This window comes from Cydia pomonella, chromosome 12 (assembly GCF_033807575.1).
Source record: "Cydia pomonella isolate Wapato2018A chromosome 12, ilCydPomo1, whole genome shotgun sequence".
NCBI lineage: Eukaryota > Metazoa > Arthropoda > Insecta > Lepidoptera > Tortricidae > Cydia > Cydia pomonella.
The window spans coordinates 1,703,540-1,723,337 of NC_084714.1; the positions used below are offsets into that span (position 1 = coordinate 1,703,540).

A 19,798-nucleotide genomic window follows, 5' to 3' on the forward strand; every position below is an offset into this window, starting at 1 on the left:
ATGACCCTCTTGAGTGTTCAAAATCGAATGAGAATATATTATAATAAATATATTATAAGAAGAGTTAGGTGCATTTCAAAATTTGTATGAAAACTGTTACGCTCCTAATTTTTAAAATACTTAATAAAAATATCAAAAAATATCAAATGTAGCTATGGTTAAATAATGTAAAAATATCTTCCATAATGTTAATATCCAGTGAGGAAAATGGGGACTACCTTTGTATGGAGAAACCACGGCCGTTTTTCCATCCAAAGTAGTCCCTATTGCTCTTAAAATGAGAGCGTAATTTCGATTGTATAGGAGCGGCGTTCGCAGCAGGTTAGTGTGTCTCTTAACCAAATAATTTTGCAAATATGTGTGAATTGTTATAGTCACTATAGTCTGTATCTTATGGTATTTAAAAAAAGGTAAACAAAATCTACCCTCAAATGGCTCCTTAAGGCAGTTGAGGGTAGATGAAAACATTACATGATCAAATAAAGTAGGTTTAAAGTCAGGTCGTTCAGTGACAGATCCAGGCGGTTTTGTATTTGGTTGGTTAACCAATAAATATTAAAACTACCCGAAAATGTACAAATTGTTTGTTTACCTTTTTTTAAATACCTAAAGATACAGACTATAGCTAGGTCATCTTTCAGATATTTTCTCCCAAAAGTCAGCCAAACCGTGATGCACACTGCTCATAACCATGACAGTTACAAGCGTCACAGCCGCGATCCCGAAACAAGACGTCACGACATCACCCGTACCGTGACAAGTAATTTGTTACTAAATTATTATTGTTATAGTCACTAGGTCATTTCTCAGATATTTTCTCTCAAAAGTCAGCCAAACTGAGATGCACACTGCTCACAACCATGACTGTCACAGGCGTCACAGCCGTGATCCCGAAACAAGACGTCACGACATCATCCGTGCCGTGACAAGTCATTTGTTACTAAATTATTATTGTTATAGTCACTAGGTCATCTCCCAGGTATTTTCTCTCAAAAGTCAGCCAAACCGTGATGCACACTGCTCACAACCATGACAGTTGCAAGCGTCACAGCCGCGATCCCGAAACAAGACGTCACGACATCACCCGTACCGTGACAAGTAATTTGTTACTAAATTATTATTGTTATAGTCACTAGGTCATTTCTCAGATATTTTCTCTCAAAAGTCAGCCAAACTGAGATGCACACTGCTCACAACCATGACTGTCACAGGCGTCACAGCCGTGATCCCGAAACAAGACGTCACGACATCATCCGTGCCGTGACAAGTCATTTGTTACTAAATTACTACACTATTACAAAGGCTAGTAAATATAGAAGACTGACAACCGAATTACAACGCTTACTATATTTATATTTTAGCTTTGTGAGTGTGTCAAATTGACCTTACCTGTAAGTATTAGGCACGAAGGTAGGTACCATCAGCTGTAAACGTGCATGGCGACTTTAACAATGAATTCATTCATAAGTTCTCCATGCAATTTTGCAGCTCACTGTACAGCTGAAACTAACAGTTTTAGACATGAATTTCATTTATTAGTGCCATAAACTTAACGGAATGCTGATACGATGTGCGAGGAAGCCGCCAGCTCTTCGGTCACCAGTTACGTCAGCCAAACGCTTCGCGATTTCTGCAATAAACTTGTGCGCGCTGGGACTCCATGGACCTAGACTAGAGTTTCAAAATGGTACTCTCTTCCACGGCTCTTATTTTTATTACGTTTCTATATTTCGACGCTTTCCGCCGCTCCGCCCGCTTTTATATTAGTCCGTTGGAGGTGACCGATGCCAGTGTTTCTACGCAGGAAGCATCCCACACTAACATGCGTCCCAAGCTCCAAGAACACCTCATCACCACTCTATTAATTTACTACTCTCTGGTTACTCAAAAGTCTATCCAGTCCATCACGTACCAAAATACCCTTTTTCTTGTAAAGTGGAACAGGCGGCACTTCAAAAGAGTTTGTCCTTTCCTCCAGCCTATCGTCTTCGCTTTTTGTGGGTAAATGAGAATTGTTTCGGATTTGGGTTTTGAAAGCGTGTGACCAGAATATTGTGGTAAAAAGTAGTTAATTGACTTAATAGCAATGATATTTGGAATTTCATGGTTCTGTGACCACCTGCTACCAAAGTGCATTACGAGTGAATGCACTTGGGAATTGGGATGCACTTTGGTTGAAGGCTAAAAAACATGGAATGTTAGAAACAAAAACTATGTCGTCCAGCTATCTATAGGCCTGCCGTTTAATTGAGGTGGTTGGTAAGAAATAGTAGATTGTTAACCAAGGGATGAAAGACACTCATTACTGTAGGTGTAGAGGTAGTTTAGGGCTCGAACGCCGTTTACCCGAATTAAACAGTCTACTTTTCATTTCGAATATGAGGAAAGTAAAATGTGTTTAACATAATAATAGTGACGTTTTGATTTTGGACTCTTTTTCTAAACTTATATGTACCTACTTCATAAAGCATGGTAGGTCAACGGCACCAATCATGGGACATTTAAGAGACAATTTGGAGTATTTTTAATATTTCACCGACACTTCCAAAGTTTATACTGCTCTATGCGTAAAAAGTTGAATGTCCTTTTCGTCCTTTATGTTTTCTATGTATTTAATTATAGATACTGCAATTGGTTTCAATATTATTAACAAATTTAAACTATGTGTTTTTGCTCCAGTCATGGGATGTATGGCGCCATTAATATTTAAAACAAACAAAAATCAATGAAAAATAAAAACTTAAGCATCTCAATTGGCTCTTGTTTTCGGTAAAATTTTGCCAGAGTTTAATAACTGATTATAAATAATTACTTTACAGAATTTGTGTCTACCATCCCATTACTGGTGCCAGTCCCATTATAGGGGTGGTTACTATACCCTCTGGCTTGCCCACCAGGTCTGATTGACGCATCACCACTGGCGCAGACACATATAATTATGACGTGACTAAGGACAGGCCGGAAAGTACACTCGATCCGTCACGCCGGGCGTCACGATGTTGATTTGGGGATTTTTTCGGTACATAACAACGTTTTTTAATACTTTTTGTGTCTACGTGAGCCTACTTACCTTAATTTTGGGTTTTTGTGGCGGACGGTCTCGTACGTTGACTTTTTGGTTATTAAGCTCCTTTTTATAATGATACTACTAACGTCTGCCCTGCCCGTGACAACGTCGGCGTGGAATGATGATGATTGTTAAAAAAAACTATCCTATGTCCTTCCTCGGGCCTTAAACTAACTCTATACCAAATTTCAACTAAATCGGTTCAATATTAAGACAGACAGACAACTTCCACATTTATAATATTAGTATGGATTTGAAGATATGTCGACTCTTGCTTATTTATTAATTGCGTTTGAAGCTAAGCTGAATCCTCACTAACTATCCAGGTAGGTTAACTGAAGGAAATCCCTTAAAAGGATATGTTCGCCTTTGTCCATATAAATTTCATTCGCGCCACGTATTAGCATCGCAATACAGCGGGGAAATGCTGCCAGCATCGTCGGCACTACCTATCCCGAAGGGGCCAATTTTTTTAGACGTCTTTTAGTCTTATTTAGTATTCATTTTTAGGGTTGCATACCTCGAAAGGAAAAAACGGAACCCTTATAGGATCACTTTGTCCGTCTGTCTGTCTGTCAAGACCCTTTTTGTCAGGAACGCGTGGAGGTATCAAGGTATCAATTTATATCAAATACTCAAGTTTACTGTCCCTTGGAACTGTGAAAAAATCAAATTTCTAAACCGACGCAATCAAAAGATACAGCCGTTTATGTCGCAAATTTCCGCAAACTTTCGACACTCGCAAGGGAATCAAAACCTACAGGGTACTTCCCCTGAACTCAGAATCTTGAAATTTGGTACGAAGCAACGTCTTATAGCACAGATAACGGAAAAACTGCGAATACCGTAAATTTCTAGTTACATCATATCAAATAATAAAAATATTTTTAATAATTGATATGACTCGATATTGTCGTGATGGGTGAACTTTTACTTATATACCTACAGGTTTGTACGGAACCCTCAGTGCGCGAGTCCGACTCGCACTTGGCCGGTTTTTAGTTTTATTTTATAAATAAGTTAGTATTCATATTTATGTAATTGTTGTCAAGTTGTTTATTGTGGTAATAAAATAAAATAAATAGGTTAATGCTTAAGCACCTACTACACGCTGACTTCTCCTGCCTCCTTTTCGTCTGGATGACTCTCATTATAAAAAGCCCCAAAATATAAATCCAGGTTATAAGTTATTTTCATACCCTTTTAATTGTTCCACAGTTTTCATTTAATTAAGTAAGCTGACTATTTATTTATTAAGGAGATAAAAAAGACATGGGCACAAAAAAAAGCGTATGTTGGTAACATTACTTAGGTATAGGTAGACGTTTCCTTAAACTGTGAAAAGATCACAAAAAGTGTCATTCGTCGACTATACTAACATATTTTCCCAACGTTTATAATCAGACATAGAAGTTTTTGTGTCAAAAACGAGTGTTTGAAAAAATTATACATCGATAAATCTGTTATCGATAAGTCAGTCATAGATTAATAATTAAGAGATGTAAATTCTACTTGCTGTTAATTACCGAGAAATTTCAAGAATGAAAATTAATTACAAATCTTTACATAATTTCTTTATTGACATTTATTTTGTACTTAAAAATAAAAACATAAACCGTGGTATACAGTGCTAAAAGAATAGAAAACGACCAATATATTAAAGAAGATATCGAACGTGTTGTGTATTTTGCGGTAGCTATCTTCACTTCCTAAAAGGTATATAGGTAACGTTAAGGTAACATCGATAACAGACATGTCGATATTTCATTTTGTATAACACTTTATTGTGCCACAAAAACTTCTATGTCTGTTTATAATATTAGTAGGACATTTTACATACGAGCCCCTTTCACAGCTTTCTAAAGTATAAACTTAACGCACGTTTATCGCTTTACGGCGGAATCACTTACCCAAGCTAACAAATAACGTCTATTACTCACACTCAGAGATGTGACTTATTTGAAATACTTGTATTTCAAATGCAAATACAAAATGCAAAATACCTATTTTGTATTTTGTATTTAAATACCTTTTAAAGAAAACTATTTTGTATTTTATTTCAAATTGTTTTTGGGACCTATTTTCTATTTTCAAAATACAAAATACTTTTTATTAGGTGAAGTAAGTAGGAGTTACAATATCTTCTGACGTTGTTACAATCCTTTCAACTCTCTCATTCTTTTATGGCGACCGGTCTGGCCTAGTGGGTAGTGACCCTGCCTATGAAGCCGATGGTCCCGGGTTCAAATCCTGGTAAGGGCATTTATTTGTGTGATGAACACAGATATTTATTCCTGAGTCATGGGTGTTTTCTGTTTTTTTTTTGTGTATTTATTCACTATGAATTTTTTGAAACAGGGTTTAACACAATAAGCCACTATTGAAAACCTCTAGGGTTTATATAATAGTTGGCAAGATCGCGCGGACCGATCCGCGTTTGCTTAATACTATTATTACATACTTAGTTATGTTTTCCTGTCGAAGCTGTTATTGTATCTATCGTTTAAATATCGACCTTATGTATATGTGCTTAAGTATTTATAAATATTTATCATTGTCTATTACCCACAACACAAGCCTTAATGAGCTTATTACTGTGGGACTTAGTCAATTTGTGTAGTAATGTCCTATAATATTTATTTATTATTTTAACATGGAACTGGTGAATCTGTTTAGTAACGCCGCAAATGACCACAAGCGTAGCGAGAGATTAAAAATGTTGAATCTTAAGCGTTGCAAGGGTTTCAAGGCACGAGAGGTAAACAAACTTTTCTGCCCTGGTGAAACACAAACGAGACGTTTTCACCAACCAACGAGAGGTATATACTAGCTGTAAAACATTACAAATATAAATTAATGCTTTTAATAATTGACCGTTAAAAACCATCACTTAAAAGTCCATTCAACCGGTAAACATGAGGAGACACAAAATTTGTACTCTAGAGGACTGATATACACACTATTTTTAAAGAATAAAGAAAGCTTTTCCAACTTGTAAATTCGGAGCAATACTAACTTTTTAATTCAGACTAGGTATTCACTATTTAAGAGTATCTTTTATCGCAAAGTATTTGTATTTTAAAAAAGCATTTTGAAAATACCTATTTTGTATTTAGTATTTTAAATACAAATTTGAAACCTATTTTGTATTTTGCATTTGAAATAGTATATCAAGGAAGTATTTGTATTTTGTATTTAAATACTTTTTATAAAGTATTTTTCACATCTCTGCTCACACTAACCACTTCATTTGATTCTATACTCCCACTGTCCTGACTTTAAAAATCAATTCCAAGAGCCATACAAAGATGTTTAATAGGTATTTTGATTGTTACGGCCTCACGTTTAGCTTTAACTGGTTTCTTTTTATAAAGATGTTTTTTATTTTTTATAGTGGACGTCTAAAATCTCGTTTTTCGTCCGCGTCGGGACTAAATCTTTATTAGCGGCTGTCAACTTGATGTACTAATACGGGAACTCACGGTTAAGTCGATTGGATATGGTTTGCACAGTTTGACAACACACAAAATTCGTATACATCGTAAATTATTACATTTATTACTTCTAGCTTTAGTTCGTGTAGCTACCGTTGGCGCTTGTTGCGTATGCAGCTGTAATGTTCAGCCAAGGTACGGTTGGACCGGACCGATACAGTGTTATGTTTACGATGCTTGATATAAAAATAATCTTTACTTAATTTAGTCGTTATCTTTTATATATTTTTCAATTTGTTCACTCTATATTATTTTATGTCTTTTTCCTTCTTGTCCTTTCCCCTTTCCTTTGACCTTTCGTGATTTTTCTCACTTGATGGTCTCATCGGAAGATCAGCGCTGGAAGCCACCAGCAACATGCTGAGATGAGGCCATTTCGTGGCACTTTATACTTCCTTTATTTTTGTTATATCATGTAATTTAATGTGTCTGTGTCTACGAATAAAAATTATTCTATTCTATTCTATATAGCTATTTCCTAGTTTCGTTATTAGCCATTTTTAGGGTTCCGTAGCCAAATGGCATAAAACGGAACCCTTATAGTTTTTCTACATTAGGATCGCCATTATGAGTTATTTTTCGTAGTATTCTAGGCACTCTATAGAATAACGAAAAGGTGATAAACGGTAAGACCTAAACGACGACGACGAGACGGTGGCAGTAGACCGTAGACGGTAGACGGTAGACGGTATGTAAACTGAAAGCGGTTGAGAAAAACCGAAGTAAAACTAAAACTTTTAGTAACTAATAGCTCTGTGAGAAGACCCCGCGAACCCCCATGGCTCCGCAATTTTGAAATATTTCCAAAAACTGAATTGACAAACAATGTTTAATCATTGAACCTATTCACAAAATTACATGAAAATCAGTCGAGAATTGCGACCTGTATACGAAAGCATTTCTGACCAAGCTGAAAGGGAGACCTTCGCTAACGCTTCGGTCAATACCTATGATTAAATATTAAAAATAATCGTTGTTTAGTACTTTATCAAAACATTATCATACGATCTGAATTTAGTATTTACGCGTGACACATCTCGATGGCGTCATCCACCAATCTGCCGTCAGTCAGATTAAGTAGTCAGTGCCTTAATTTTTCGAAGTAAAAAATGAAATACGGCATGCGTGGTCGCATGTTGCAAAAATTATACCGATCGAAATAAAAAAAAGAGACAGGATAAATTGTCATAGAGAAGTTAATCAATTATCACGTTATCTTTCGTAACATGCGATATTAAGCCATGAAGTTGTACCTAAAGTGGTGGGCGCTCTCACTTTTTTGTCATACTAAATTGAACCTTATCACCGAGCTAGAAAGGTGTAATTAATGTACTCAATCCGTGCACCCACACATTGAAACCGTCCGCCATTGCAGTATCACAGCTGATCGTCAGTGGCGCGGCCTCTGTCAAATTGTTCCTCTATGATTCGGACGAATAAAACTCACTTCACCCTCACTCTACTCAGTAAACACAGTAAAGTGGTAACGCTCCCAAAATCTCAAAAAGGCTTAAGGCTTTTTACTAACAAGCTTTGACATTTATTTGAAGTCAAATATTTGTTCAGCCTACTCGTATCGGCTCGTTATGTCCATTTTAGCCTTTTTGTACTTGATTGGTCTTGGAACACGATTTGAATTGAAAGGGAATAAAAAAAGGTTTATTCGAAGTATTTTTGATTAATATGGGTGACCCTGAGTTATTTATTGGGTTAATTGGCTTCTTTATGGATGTTTCATAAAATTTGAAAGCTAGTTTTATCATATAAATAAAATTAAACTGTATGGTGCACAATAAATAATATTTACCTAATTGCTTATTTATATAGAGTTACGTGTCATAAATTATTAATAGAAGTAGGTAACAAAACAATCGAAGTTTTAGGTAGTTTTTTTAGGTTGACGTGGGTTCACACAGTTATTTAGGTTCGCCCTTTAGGATTCATTTACACAGGGATTTCTATCACTATGGGAAGTCGACAGCAGCTTAGTTAAACATTAAAGTGCAAATAAATGATGTTGTTTTGTTTCGTAATCGTATCAATGTTGTAAATTTCGACGACCGGTTTGGCCTAGTGGGTAGTGACCCACCCAGTGATGGTCCCGGGTTCAAATCCTGGTAAGGGCATTTATTCGTGTGATGAGCATGGATATTTGTTCCTGAGTCATGGGGGTTTTCTATGTATTTAAGTATTTATAATTATTTATATATTATACATATCGTTTTCTAAGTACCCTCAACACATGCCTTATTGAGGTTACTGTGGGACTTAGTCAATTTGTGTAATAATGTCCTATAATATTAATAAAATAAAAAAATTTACGATAGAAAAAAATTCTTAAGATTAGGTGTGAAGTGATGTGTATGTAAAAAGTAAAAACACTGCCTCGATCAGTACCCCTAGTGTAAATAAATTCGATTTCCAAACGTGACGTACGCGTTTGCGTTTAGTCTCATTTTGTATTGGATTTCGAAAGAGCGCGCCAAGCGGGACGTTTTGGAACCTCAAAATCCTATACAAAATGAGACTTAACGCAAACGCGTTCGTCACGTTATGATGTCGATCAAAGTTACACTAGGGGTACAGATCACTTTATTTTTGAAATTTACGGACTATACAGTGTGTATATTTCTGATATAACCGCAAACTTAGACTAGACGTAGGTTTCTGTGCTATATATATAAATAAATAATAAATATAAATAAATAAATATTATAGGACATTATTACACAAATTGACTAAGTCCCACAGTAAGCTCAATAAGGCTTGTGTTGAGGGTACTTAGACAACGATATATATAATATATAAATACTTAAATACATAGAAAATACCCATGACTCAGGAACAAATATCCATGCTCATCACACGAATAAATGCCCTTACCAGGATTTGAACCCGGGACCATCAGCTTCGTAGGCAGGGTCACTACCCACTAGGCCAAACCGGTCGTCGCGATTCAGAAATATTTTGTTTGTTTAGTCTTAAACCGGAGCGTTATTAATTTTTGAAAATATTTCGACCGGCAATGTATTTCGTACATCATGGTCACTTGTGACAGTTGTGACGTCGCTTCATTAAATACGACGTTTTGAGTTTAAACAAAGTAATGATACATTGCTTGCTGAGTTGGTTTTTTATGGAAAAATAAAAGTCGTCCATTTTTTATAAAACCTATGAAAGTGTGCTTATTGAAGCCTAAACCAACTATGTACCCTTTGATTATGCAGTCGTATCAAAAATACACGCTGTATAAACATTTAAATTGACGTAGCGTAGGGTAGTCATCTCTTTTTTTTTTTTTTTTTTTAACAAAGGTAGTCATCTCTATTCCCTTTTGTTTTGCTGCGACGCACACATTTCCTATATGTATGGAACAGTATTATTTAAATGTATTTTTTTTTCTACTTCGCTTTTGTATAAATGTGTATTTCTCTCGTATAATTTTGTATTATCTGTTTTTTTGTCATTTTATTAATTGTATTTCCTGTGTGTATTGTGGCAAACAAATAAACGGATCTATCTATCTATCTTATCTATCACTTCCATATTAGTGCGACAGTGACAGTTGTGTTTCGTTCGCAACGGATCGTAAACGATTGGCACGTTGGCTACGCACCTTGAGCGGGTCTCACCTTAATCTGCGATGTGTCGTGTACGATCATGACATGGTCGTGCTACCACGGACCGGCCTTGAGGCGGAATTCGTTGTTCGTCGTGATCGTGACCGGGGCATCTGCGTTGTGTGACAAGCATTGATCACTTCCATTACTTAAATGAATGAATGAATGAATGAATGAAAGTTTATTCACAAGAACATATGTTACATTAGATATCATTAAGTGTACATTATTGACCCTTGATATGCTCGGCCCTAGGGCATGTGAAAATTATTTGTATTGACACAGTTTATGCATGTCAAAGTTAAATACGTTACTTGTTCCTAGACCTAGAACTTTTGCTAGTCGAGACGGTAGATTGACAATATGAAATATCTATACGTAGGTACCTCAAGCACAGTGTATAAAGTAACAGTGGACCGACCCCTAGGCTTCAGCCTACTTAGCCTGTAAATCCGCCACTAGACCGACGCCTTAAATGTTTGCGTAAATGCAGACACCGCGCAAGAACACAGTAAGGTTGTCACAAACTTGTACCCAGCTGCCCAAAAGGGCAGCTGGATAATACAATATGGGCGTAATTCCAAGTAGACCTGTTAACATTAAAATGGTATATACAACTGAGTGGTGCAGTTCGGGTTAAAGAATATTTTTATTTTCTCAAAAAGAAATTTACATTTCACTTATATGAGAAACATTTTTCTATAAAATTTGATGAATAGGTACATAGAATTCATAATTATTATTTATACATTGCGTAGATAAAGTATTTAAGTTTTACAAATGTTTGGTTCAACAAACATGCATTAATATAATACGATAAACGTAAACAATAATATTACAGATTTATTTCTAAGTACTAAAGCATGCAGTATCACTAAAATTACATGGTTTGTAATTATCATAATTAAAAAAATATAAGTTCGAGAGATCCAGAAATTACACATTAAAAATGAAAAATGAGGTAGATGTAGAATTTCAACGGGCAAGTTGCACAAACAAGGTGTACATAGTGAAACAGTAAAACAGTAGGCCAGTTATAGCGCAGGTCAGCAGTTCGGGGCGCAATATTTTAATTTAAGAGAGGCTGTTCGGAGAGCACGAGTCTTCTATAAAAACTACAATTTGCGGAGTCTGTTGGTGGTTTCCCAAGTTGACAAATGATCGCGCATGTTAAACCACGACACGAAGATTGACATCACCCGTTAATGATTCACAACGGAGAAACTTTAATTCATATTAGATTAGGTGAGAATATTGTGGACAGGACCAGGAAAACGTAACAGCGGCAAACTATAGACGATGGTCAGATGAAATAATAAAAGTCTCAGGGAGAAACTGGATACATAGAGCTCGAGATAGATCCGACTGGCTTACTCTGGAGGAGGCGTTTACCTAAGAGGGGGTTCTTGCTTTTAAATATTATAATAATTTAGTTAAAAAAGTTTATTAATATTATATAACATTATTGACTAAATATTAACTTAAAACTATTAGAAAATAATGAATTTATTGAAAGTAAATTAATGTTTGACATTGTACTATACAAGAAATAAATGGCTTTTTTATTTTATTATTATTATTCTCTTTATTTATTTTTGATTTTAGGCTAGGCCGTTTATAATATCAATAAAAAAGTAAAATATAAAAACCCAAAACAATACAAAAAGTATATAAACACATTATAAAAATAACCTAACCTAGGGTGCCGCCAGCAGCGGGGCAGGGCCCAAGCTGCCGGTGGTCAGGGCCGCAGAGAGAGGAACCGACGTACCACCTACATACAATCAGTCTATGCAGTCAGAGTCTGTATTTAAGTATTTGTATATTAGATAATTATATCGCTGTCCGAGTACCCACAACGCAAGCTTTCTTGAGCTTATTGTGGAACTTAGTTAATTTGCAATTTGTGTAACGATATCCTATAATATTTATTCATTTTGTGATGTATTGTATGTTTGTTTCAGCCGGCAGTCTCGTGCGCCGCGCAGCGTGTACTCCTACCGCAGCGCGGTGGCGCCCTCTGTCGCGTCTACACACCGCTCCAAAGTCTCACGGAAGGTAAATCTATGTACACGCATCTCATGTAGTTTATCTTGTGCAACATACTGATTTTTAAATGGCTGTTAGCTATGTGTGGTTGAAATTGTTCACTCCATGTTTCAGGCGGGTGTAAAAGTAGACGCGATGGCGGCCCCCAACCCGTTCTGCCCCAACGTGAAGGGCATGTGCTGCCTCATGCTGCTCCTCAACCTTGGACTCATCCTGGTGACGCTGGGCTTCGTCATCGTTCTGCAATTCTTCGAACCACTCTTTGTCTGGTAAGGTTTCCTTGGGAAAGTAGACGCGAAGGTCATGTTGTGCCTCAGGGGCATGGGCAGCTTGGACTCATTATTTGGGCTTCGTCATCGTTCTCCCGTTCTTCGAGCCTTATCAGGTAATGTGTCCTTGAGAGAGTAGACGCGAAGGTCACGTTCTGCAGTTCTTTCAACCACTCTTTGTCTGGTTTGGTTTCCTTGGGACAGTAGACGCGAAGGTCATGTTGTGCCTCAGGGGCATATACTGCTTAAGCTTGAACTGATCATCTGGGCTTCGCCATCTTTCTCCCGTTCTTCGAGCCACTCTTTGTCTGGTAGGTTTCTATGGAAAAGTAGATGTGAAGGTCATGTTCAGGCCCAACCTGTTCGAACTCTTCGTATCGTAAGGGACCAATAAAAATTAAAATGCGTATCGAATCTAGTCCAGTTCAGTTATGGTTCGTCTGCGTTTCACTCAGAGTTATGTGACGATGTAAGTAGTTACTAGGTACAACTTCTGGCAGACCGTCTTGAATTGTTTACAAACAAATGCAGTTTGCCAAATTGAACAGTTACGAAACTAACATGAACATGGTTTGCCAAACCTTCCTATCATTAATTGAAAACGTGCATTCGGATGGATTGCAACCGCATCGTAATTATTTGATCATGCTTAACTACAATAATAGAGATGATGGGTCAAAGGGTAGTCATTATCTTTACATCTGGAGTCTGAAACCATAGATAGATCACACGGTATTATTTGACAAGAAATTAATAAATAAATAAATATTATAGGATATTATTACACAAAATAATATAATATTATAATTACAACGCAATTTTATTTGTATCGATACCAAATATTCGAACTACATATTTACGCCAAACTTTGAAAGCTAATAAAAATACGCCAGCAACATAAGTAGGTAACATAGCAACATGAGGTTTAAAAAAACAAATTGTAATTGATTCCAATTGGATGTATTTTGTTACCCTCTGGTGCATAATGTACAATTCCCAAAATGTACACTACACGCAAAACGTTACAACTGGTATAATATACAATACATTTTGGAACCAATAATAGAAAATTTATAAAACAAGAAATTCAAACCTAAACTTAAAACGATTGAAGCGCCATCTGCCCTACAGCTTTGCGCCTTTATTATATTATATGAAAACTACAATAAATCTGGATACCGACAATTATTAACAGCTAGGTAATGTACAGTCAGCTGCAGAGAATAGGTACACCCTGCATAAAAGTAGGTAAAGGTGCTAAGCGAATAGTATTGTGTATTGCAGTGAGCATACATTTGCACTAATATAGGAATACAAAGTAGGTACCTATATTACCAATGCCATTGGCTGTAAATCGAACTTATTTTACAGCAGGGTTTTTGAGTATCTACAATCAAAAACTCAACTCCATCTTCCTTGCCGTATCCGGCAATGGCGACTCCATTATCAATTTTCTTCCGGATTATGAAATGCCTCGCAAAACCAAACTTTGTCTTGAAGATGTGGTCACACGATGCGCAGTGGATATAGAAGTGGATATAGATCGCGTCTTGCGGATATGTCACTTAGCATCTAGGACTTCCAGACACTGCTCAAATTGACTGAAATTACTTTCTTATGTATTCATAATAAGTAGCTGGCAGTAGATACTAGACAACCAGTGATAATATCGGATAAAATAATTTTTTTTTTTTGCGTTTTTATAAATAAATAAAAAAAATCTTTATTGCTTTAAAGCTTACATTACAATTCATATTGTAAAATTTTGTAGGTAAGACAGGTGTATTAGGTTATATAATGGTAGCTACTTTAGAATTTCTTACAGTCTCCAACCGCATATTGTGCCCGTTGCATCTTTGTTTAGGGAACATTAAAAAACAATTTGTGTAAAATAGGCCACTCACATAACTGTGATAGTAATTTGTGACAAAACAGCTTTTTGAATTTGCTAAACGATATTTCGTGACGGTTATTCAAAATCATCAATCATATAATGTGCGTAGGTATGTGTAGTAAATTGCTGCAGGTTTTTTTTTTAGTTATCATTATGATTTACTTGTATATATGTACTCTCGATCTTCTTGAAAGAGTAAATACAAACAAATAACTGCATAGGTACGGTCACGTCTGAATATATCGATACGAAAAAAGTGCCAAAAATATGTATACACGACTTTATTGCCCATATATTATATGTATACACTAATACATATTTTTGGCACTTTTTTCGTATCTATATTTTTAGACTTGACTGTACAGTTAGTGCTCCAACTTAAGTACTTAAGTACCCAAGTCGTTATAGCAGAAACAATGTGGTTAAAAAGAGATGATTGTGAACATTTATATACGTATTCTACAATGGTATTGATTTACGGGACAAACACGGGACGGGTAAAAATACGGGACGTGGTACTTAGATACGGGACGTATGGCAATCTTATGTATAGAAAAGGTATACTTATGTTAAAGTAGGTACCTTCTATGTTATCAATGAATTCATTCATCATTTCGCCAAGCAATTTCGCTCACTGTATAGTCACGTCTGATAATATCGATACGAAAAAAGTGTCAAAAATATGTATACACTACCTTACTATATGGGCAATAAAGTCATGGATACATATTTTGGCACTTTTTTCGTATCGATATTTTCAGACGTGACTGTACCTAAATTACTAAAAATGTTATTTTGGGTTTTGAAATCCATCAGTACCTGAGTAGAGTCAGACCAAGATAACTTGGCAGCGATTTTGACAGCTCAGACAGTGCAAGTGTTATTTTAAACATCAAACTTCTATGAAATTATGACGTTCACTTAACACTTGCACAGGCTGGGCTATAAAAATCGTTGCCAACTTAGCTTGGTCTGACTGTATTAGTTGGAAGCTCGTGAAATGAAGTGGGGTCTGTTATTTCAGTTTAACTGGGTATATGTTACTGCCTATGGGCAATAGTATATATTATATTCATTTGTTCCTGAGTCATGGGTGTTTTCTATGTATTTAAGTATTTATAAATATTTATATATTATATATATCGTTGTCTAGGTACCCTCAACACAAGCCTTATTGAGCTTACTGTGGGACTTAGTCAATTTGTGTAATAATGTACTATAATAATATTTATTTATATTTATATTTAATAATATTATCAGAATATAAATAGAACCAGAACCCATCAAAATATATTAATTTAGCATACTTACAAAGGCTAAAGCTCACACATGTCAAGAAACGAGTAGCTCACGAATTATTCACTCACGACAATGATTTTAAGGTTACATTACACACTATCATCCACATTATTATTTGACCATTCGTAAACCTTATTGCAAAAACATAAGAACTACCTAAGGCCAATACTATCTGTAAACAAATCTAACGACCCGAGTAGTAAAACTTCTCATTCGCACTTGCATATTAGTCGTAGTAGGAGTGAAAGAGATGGTAATATGATCTCGGTCGTCATTTTGGTTTGGGTGCGGTCAGCCATGGCACATGACATCAGCGACAGAAACTTCCTCTCGCGAATCATTAGATGACTTAATCCTAACAGGGGGCGTCCACAAATAACGTAACGCAAAATTCCTAATTTTTTGAGCCCCCCCTCCCCTCTTGTAACAGGACCGTCACGCTTATCTGGGACCACCCCCCTGCTTTGTAAAAATCTTTTGGTTAATATTCAGAAAAGAAAGACAGGTGGTAGTATAGATACTTTTTAATCAAAAATCTGTCTGTTTTAATAAATCATTAAACTGTGGTTTCAAGGAATCAAGAAATTTAATCATCTATGAACGGGTTTTGGTTCCATTTCTTAATACATTCTATACTGTCTAATAGTATCTGTGTCTGTCTGTCATTGTCGCTTCGCGCGCTCAGTGCTGGCAATATTTTCTCAGAGAAATACCGCAAATTAGGGATGTGAAAAACAAAAAATTTTTTTTTTATTTATTATTATAAAATCGTGCGGGACGTAACGCAAACATTGACCCCCCCTCCCCAACGTAACAGGACCGTAACACTTGGCCTGACCACCCCCCCCCACCCTCGAATTTGCGTTACGTAATTTGTGGACGCCCCCACATTACTTGACATCATAGTTAATGGTTTAGTATGCAATTGTGACAAAGGTCATGGTTTACAAGTTATTTAAGACTAGGATTTGGTTTTAATTATATGGGCAAGGGCAGGGTAGTTTGCGAATTTAACCTTTTCGACGCCGTGTCAAACAAAAGCTGTCACTCGGACGCCACGTCACCGAAATGTCAAATCTGAAATCAAACTTTATGCATATGCACGTAGGTCAATCATCTATGTTGCTCTGTGGTATGTCACGCATTAATCCGTCTTCGGCGTTGGACCTACGGTGCGGATATATCCGTCCTTAGTGTCAAATAGGTTAAATGAAGGAGCGAGAGCGAGAGCACAGTTACCTACCGATTTTTGTATTTGAGCGCAATAATGATATGTTATGTATAGCAATAGTAGCGTATGAAATAAAGCGCCAAAAGTATCGGCCGCCCTCGAATACTTTTCTCAATAATATCTCAACAGTTCGCGTTCAAAAGTATCTGCAACAGTTTTTTTTGCTCTATATTGTCATTGTTGTATATCAGATAATACTTTTAACGCGTAGGTATATAGTATGCGAGTGTGGAATTAAAAGGAGGAAAATCTCTACGTATGAAAAGTGTCCATCAAAAACATTAAATAGGCGGCGCCACAATACACCGAAATAAAATGTCATAGACCTAGTGTTTATATAGACATACTATACGCTTGCGCTCGCGCGGGAGAAAACATACGCAATGCGACAAAATTAAAAACACGTTTTAACATTCCTGACAACATACCATAAACAACCTACGTAATTTGATCGGGTTATTTGTTGCCCCTCCCCCATTTCATCTCTATATTATTATACCTCTATGATTCATGTAATCCATGAGCCTACCTAGCGCCACCGGAGAAATTAGGAACTATTATTTAAATCTGAAAGCCTGTCACTTTTGCAATAGTTCTGCCATAAGAGATTTTCCTCCTTTAATTCCACACTCAACACTCCATAGTATATAGTCTGATCCGCTACTTTGATACTGACGCGACGCACCTATTATGGAAGGTGGAGTTAAGGAATTAAATCTCCATATATCAAAGTGTCATCAAAAAACCCTGAATAGGTGGCGCTACAATACCTAGAATCCTTGAGAAAAAAATGTAATCATAGACCGCGCACTTCACTAGGTCAATAACGCCTAGGTTCTTAGCTACTCTAGCGCTACTCTGGAGAGATTTGGAACTATTATTTATAGCTGACAGCTGGACACTTTTGCAACAGTTCTGCCATAAGAGATTTTACTCCTTTTAAATTCACACTCCATAGCACCTATACATACTCAATCAATCAATTTTTCGTGTTATGGCTCCATCAAGGTGTTGATGATTCTGCCAATGTCGAGGTTGGATAAGACACGGCTAGTATATGAATCTTATTACGGTCATAGACAGTGTTCGGTGGAGTATCCGATCTGCAAAGAAATACAAATTACAACGTATAGACGTGATTGAACCTAACGGACTGTCATTGTCACGCAAATATATTTATAACCGAGACCGTCATACCCCTGCAGAAACTAAATAATAAAGCTTGAAATGGTTTTCACGTCCTCACATTATTATTATTTTTTTTCAGGATATTGGGCATAGTCTTCCTAATATTCGGGTTCATCACACTCGTCGGCAGCCTCATCTACTGCGTGGTCCTCTGCCGCGAGAACCCGTACCCTCAGTACCCTGACGATTTCTACTGGACCCACCACTGGTCCAAGACCATAGGGCCTTCGGAAATACACTACAACGCCAGTGAAAAACCCTACAGACAAAACGGACACAGTGATAGATATAATAAGTATAACGGAAAGTATTCGGACCGAGAAAGCGCTAAAGGCTATTCGGATAGGGAGAGCAAATTAAGCAGGTACTGAACGTAACTTAGAAATGTTGAGGTTAATTTCTGAACGAATCGTTCGAATTTTGAATTGCGCGGGAAACTTTGGGTAAGTTCCCGCCTGTTTGTCGGGCCATTTTTTATAATTCTAATATTAAAAAAATGGTCTATATTTTTTTAATCTATGTATTCACTCGCATAGTCGAAACTTCTTTCGTTTTCTAAAGACTAGAATTATTAATGTCCCATTTCGGTTGTAAACTTTTTAAAGAAGTTTTAACATGTGTGAATTTTGGTGCAGTTTCTGAGTTTTTTTTTTGAACTTTTCTCTGTGCTATTTTTAAGCACTTGTAATGTTTACAATTTTACATTGTAATCGTTATTTATATTTATCTCTTGGTCCAGATAGTTTCATGCTATTGGGAAATGAATAAGAGTAGAATGCAAATTGTGTTTTTTACAATGATCTACGACAATTTAAAGCAACTTTTAGGCACTTTCGCCTGAATGTTCAATATATATTAAAATTTATTCGATGTGTTATTTTATAATTATAATTAATGATAACATAATGGTAACTGTAAATAATATTATATTAATAAGGTATTAATTTAACAATCTTTAAAGCAAAATGCCATATTACTTATTATTAATAAAAACTTACCTGTTATATTGAATTTACATAAAATTATTAAAATACAAAATGTTATTTAGTAAAAACTGTGGATTATATAGAAATATTTACAGATTGAGAGTAAACCAGTAATATATTACTTTAATACGCCTGTATCTGAATATGTGATTTGAACTAAAATTAAATTTATCTGTAATTATTAATAAAATTCTGTAACGATGTTTTGTTTCATTTCATTTTGTATTAATACTCTTGGGAAAATGGCACAGTTTTCACAGATCACCGTGAGACCGAAAGACCCTTTCCTTGGCAAATTGAAAAAATAGTGAATTTAGAATTTAGGCCTCGCATGCGCCTGATAGAGCAAAAATATGGAGCTTAGAAAAAAACAAAAAAGAGGGTGTCAAAATTATGTATCTTAAAAGATACATTGCCAAGAAAAAGAAACGACAAATATGTTGTATAGTGGCAAAAAAAACAAAAAGATTTTGTCAGAAGTGGGATTCGAACCCACGCCCTCAGAGAGGACCAGAACGCCCTGCACCCGCTGAGCGGGCAAGTTGCCTTGAGTCTGGCGCCTTAGACCGCTCGGCCATTCGAACCCACGCCCTCAGAGAGGACCAGAACGCCCTGCACCCGCTGAGCGGGCAAGTTGCCTTGAGTCTGGCGCCTTAGACCGCTCGGCCATCCTGACATTGCGTGAGCGCACGAAATTCACC

General features: G+C 36.3%; 1 protein-coding gene and 1 non-coding gene across 3 annotated transcripts in view; one reads left to right on the forward strand and one right to left on the reverse strand.

Annotated features, from left to right (window-relative positions):
- LOC133523256 (uncharacterized) overlaps positions 1 to 19,298 on the forward strand; it is a 240,081-nt gene extending 220,783 nt beyond the window's left edge. For both annotated transcript variants that reach the window (XM_061858742.1, XM_061858743.1), the window contains 3 exons: positions 12,146 to 12,239; positions 12,345 to 12,499; positions 18,191 to 19,298. In XM_061858742.1, the coding sequence (XP_061714726.1) occupies positions 12,146 to 12,239; positions 12,345 to 12,499; positions 18,191 to 18,482 (541 nt within the window). In that variant the 3' untranslated portion in view covers positions 18,483 to 19,298. The remainder of the gene's footprint in view (positions 1 to 12,145; positions 12,240 to 12,344; positions 12,500 to 18,190) is intronic.
- Positions 19,299 to 19,568: 270 nt separating this feature from the next.
- On the reverse strand, positions 19,569 to 19,681 carry Trnal-caa (transfer RNA leucine (anticodon CAA)). The gene is made up of 2 exons: positions 19,644 to 19,681; positions 19,569 to 19,613 (listed from the first exon to the last, which is right to left on the reverse strand). It is a non-coding gene; the product is annotated as a tRNA-Leu (tRNA).
- Positions 19,682 to 19,798: the final 117 nt, after the last annotated feature.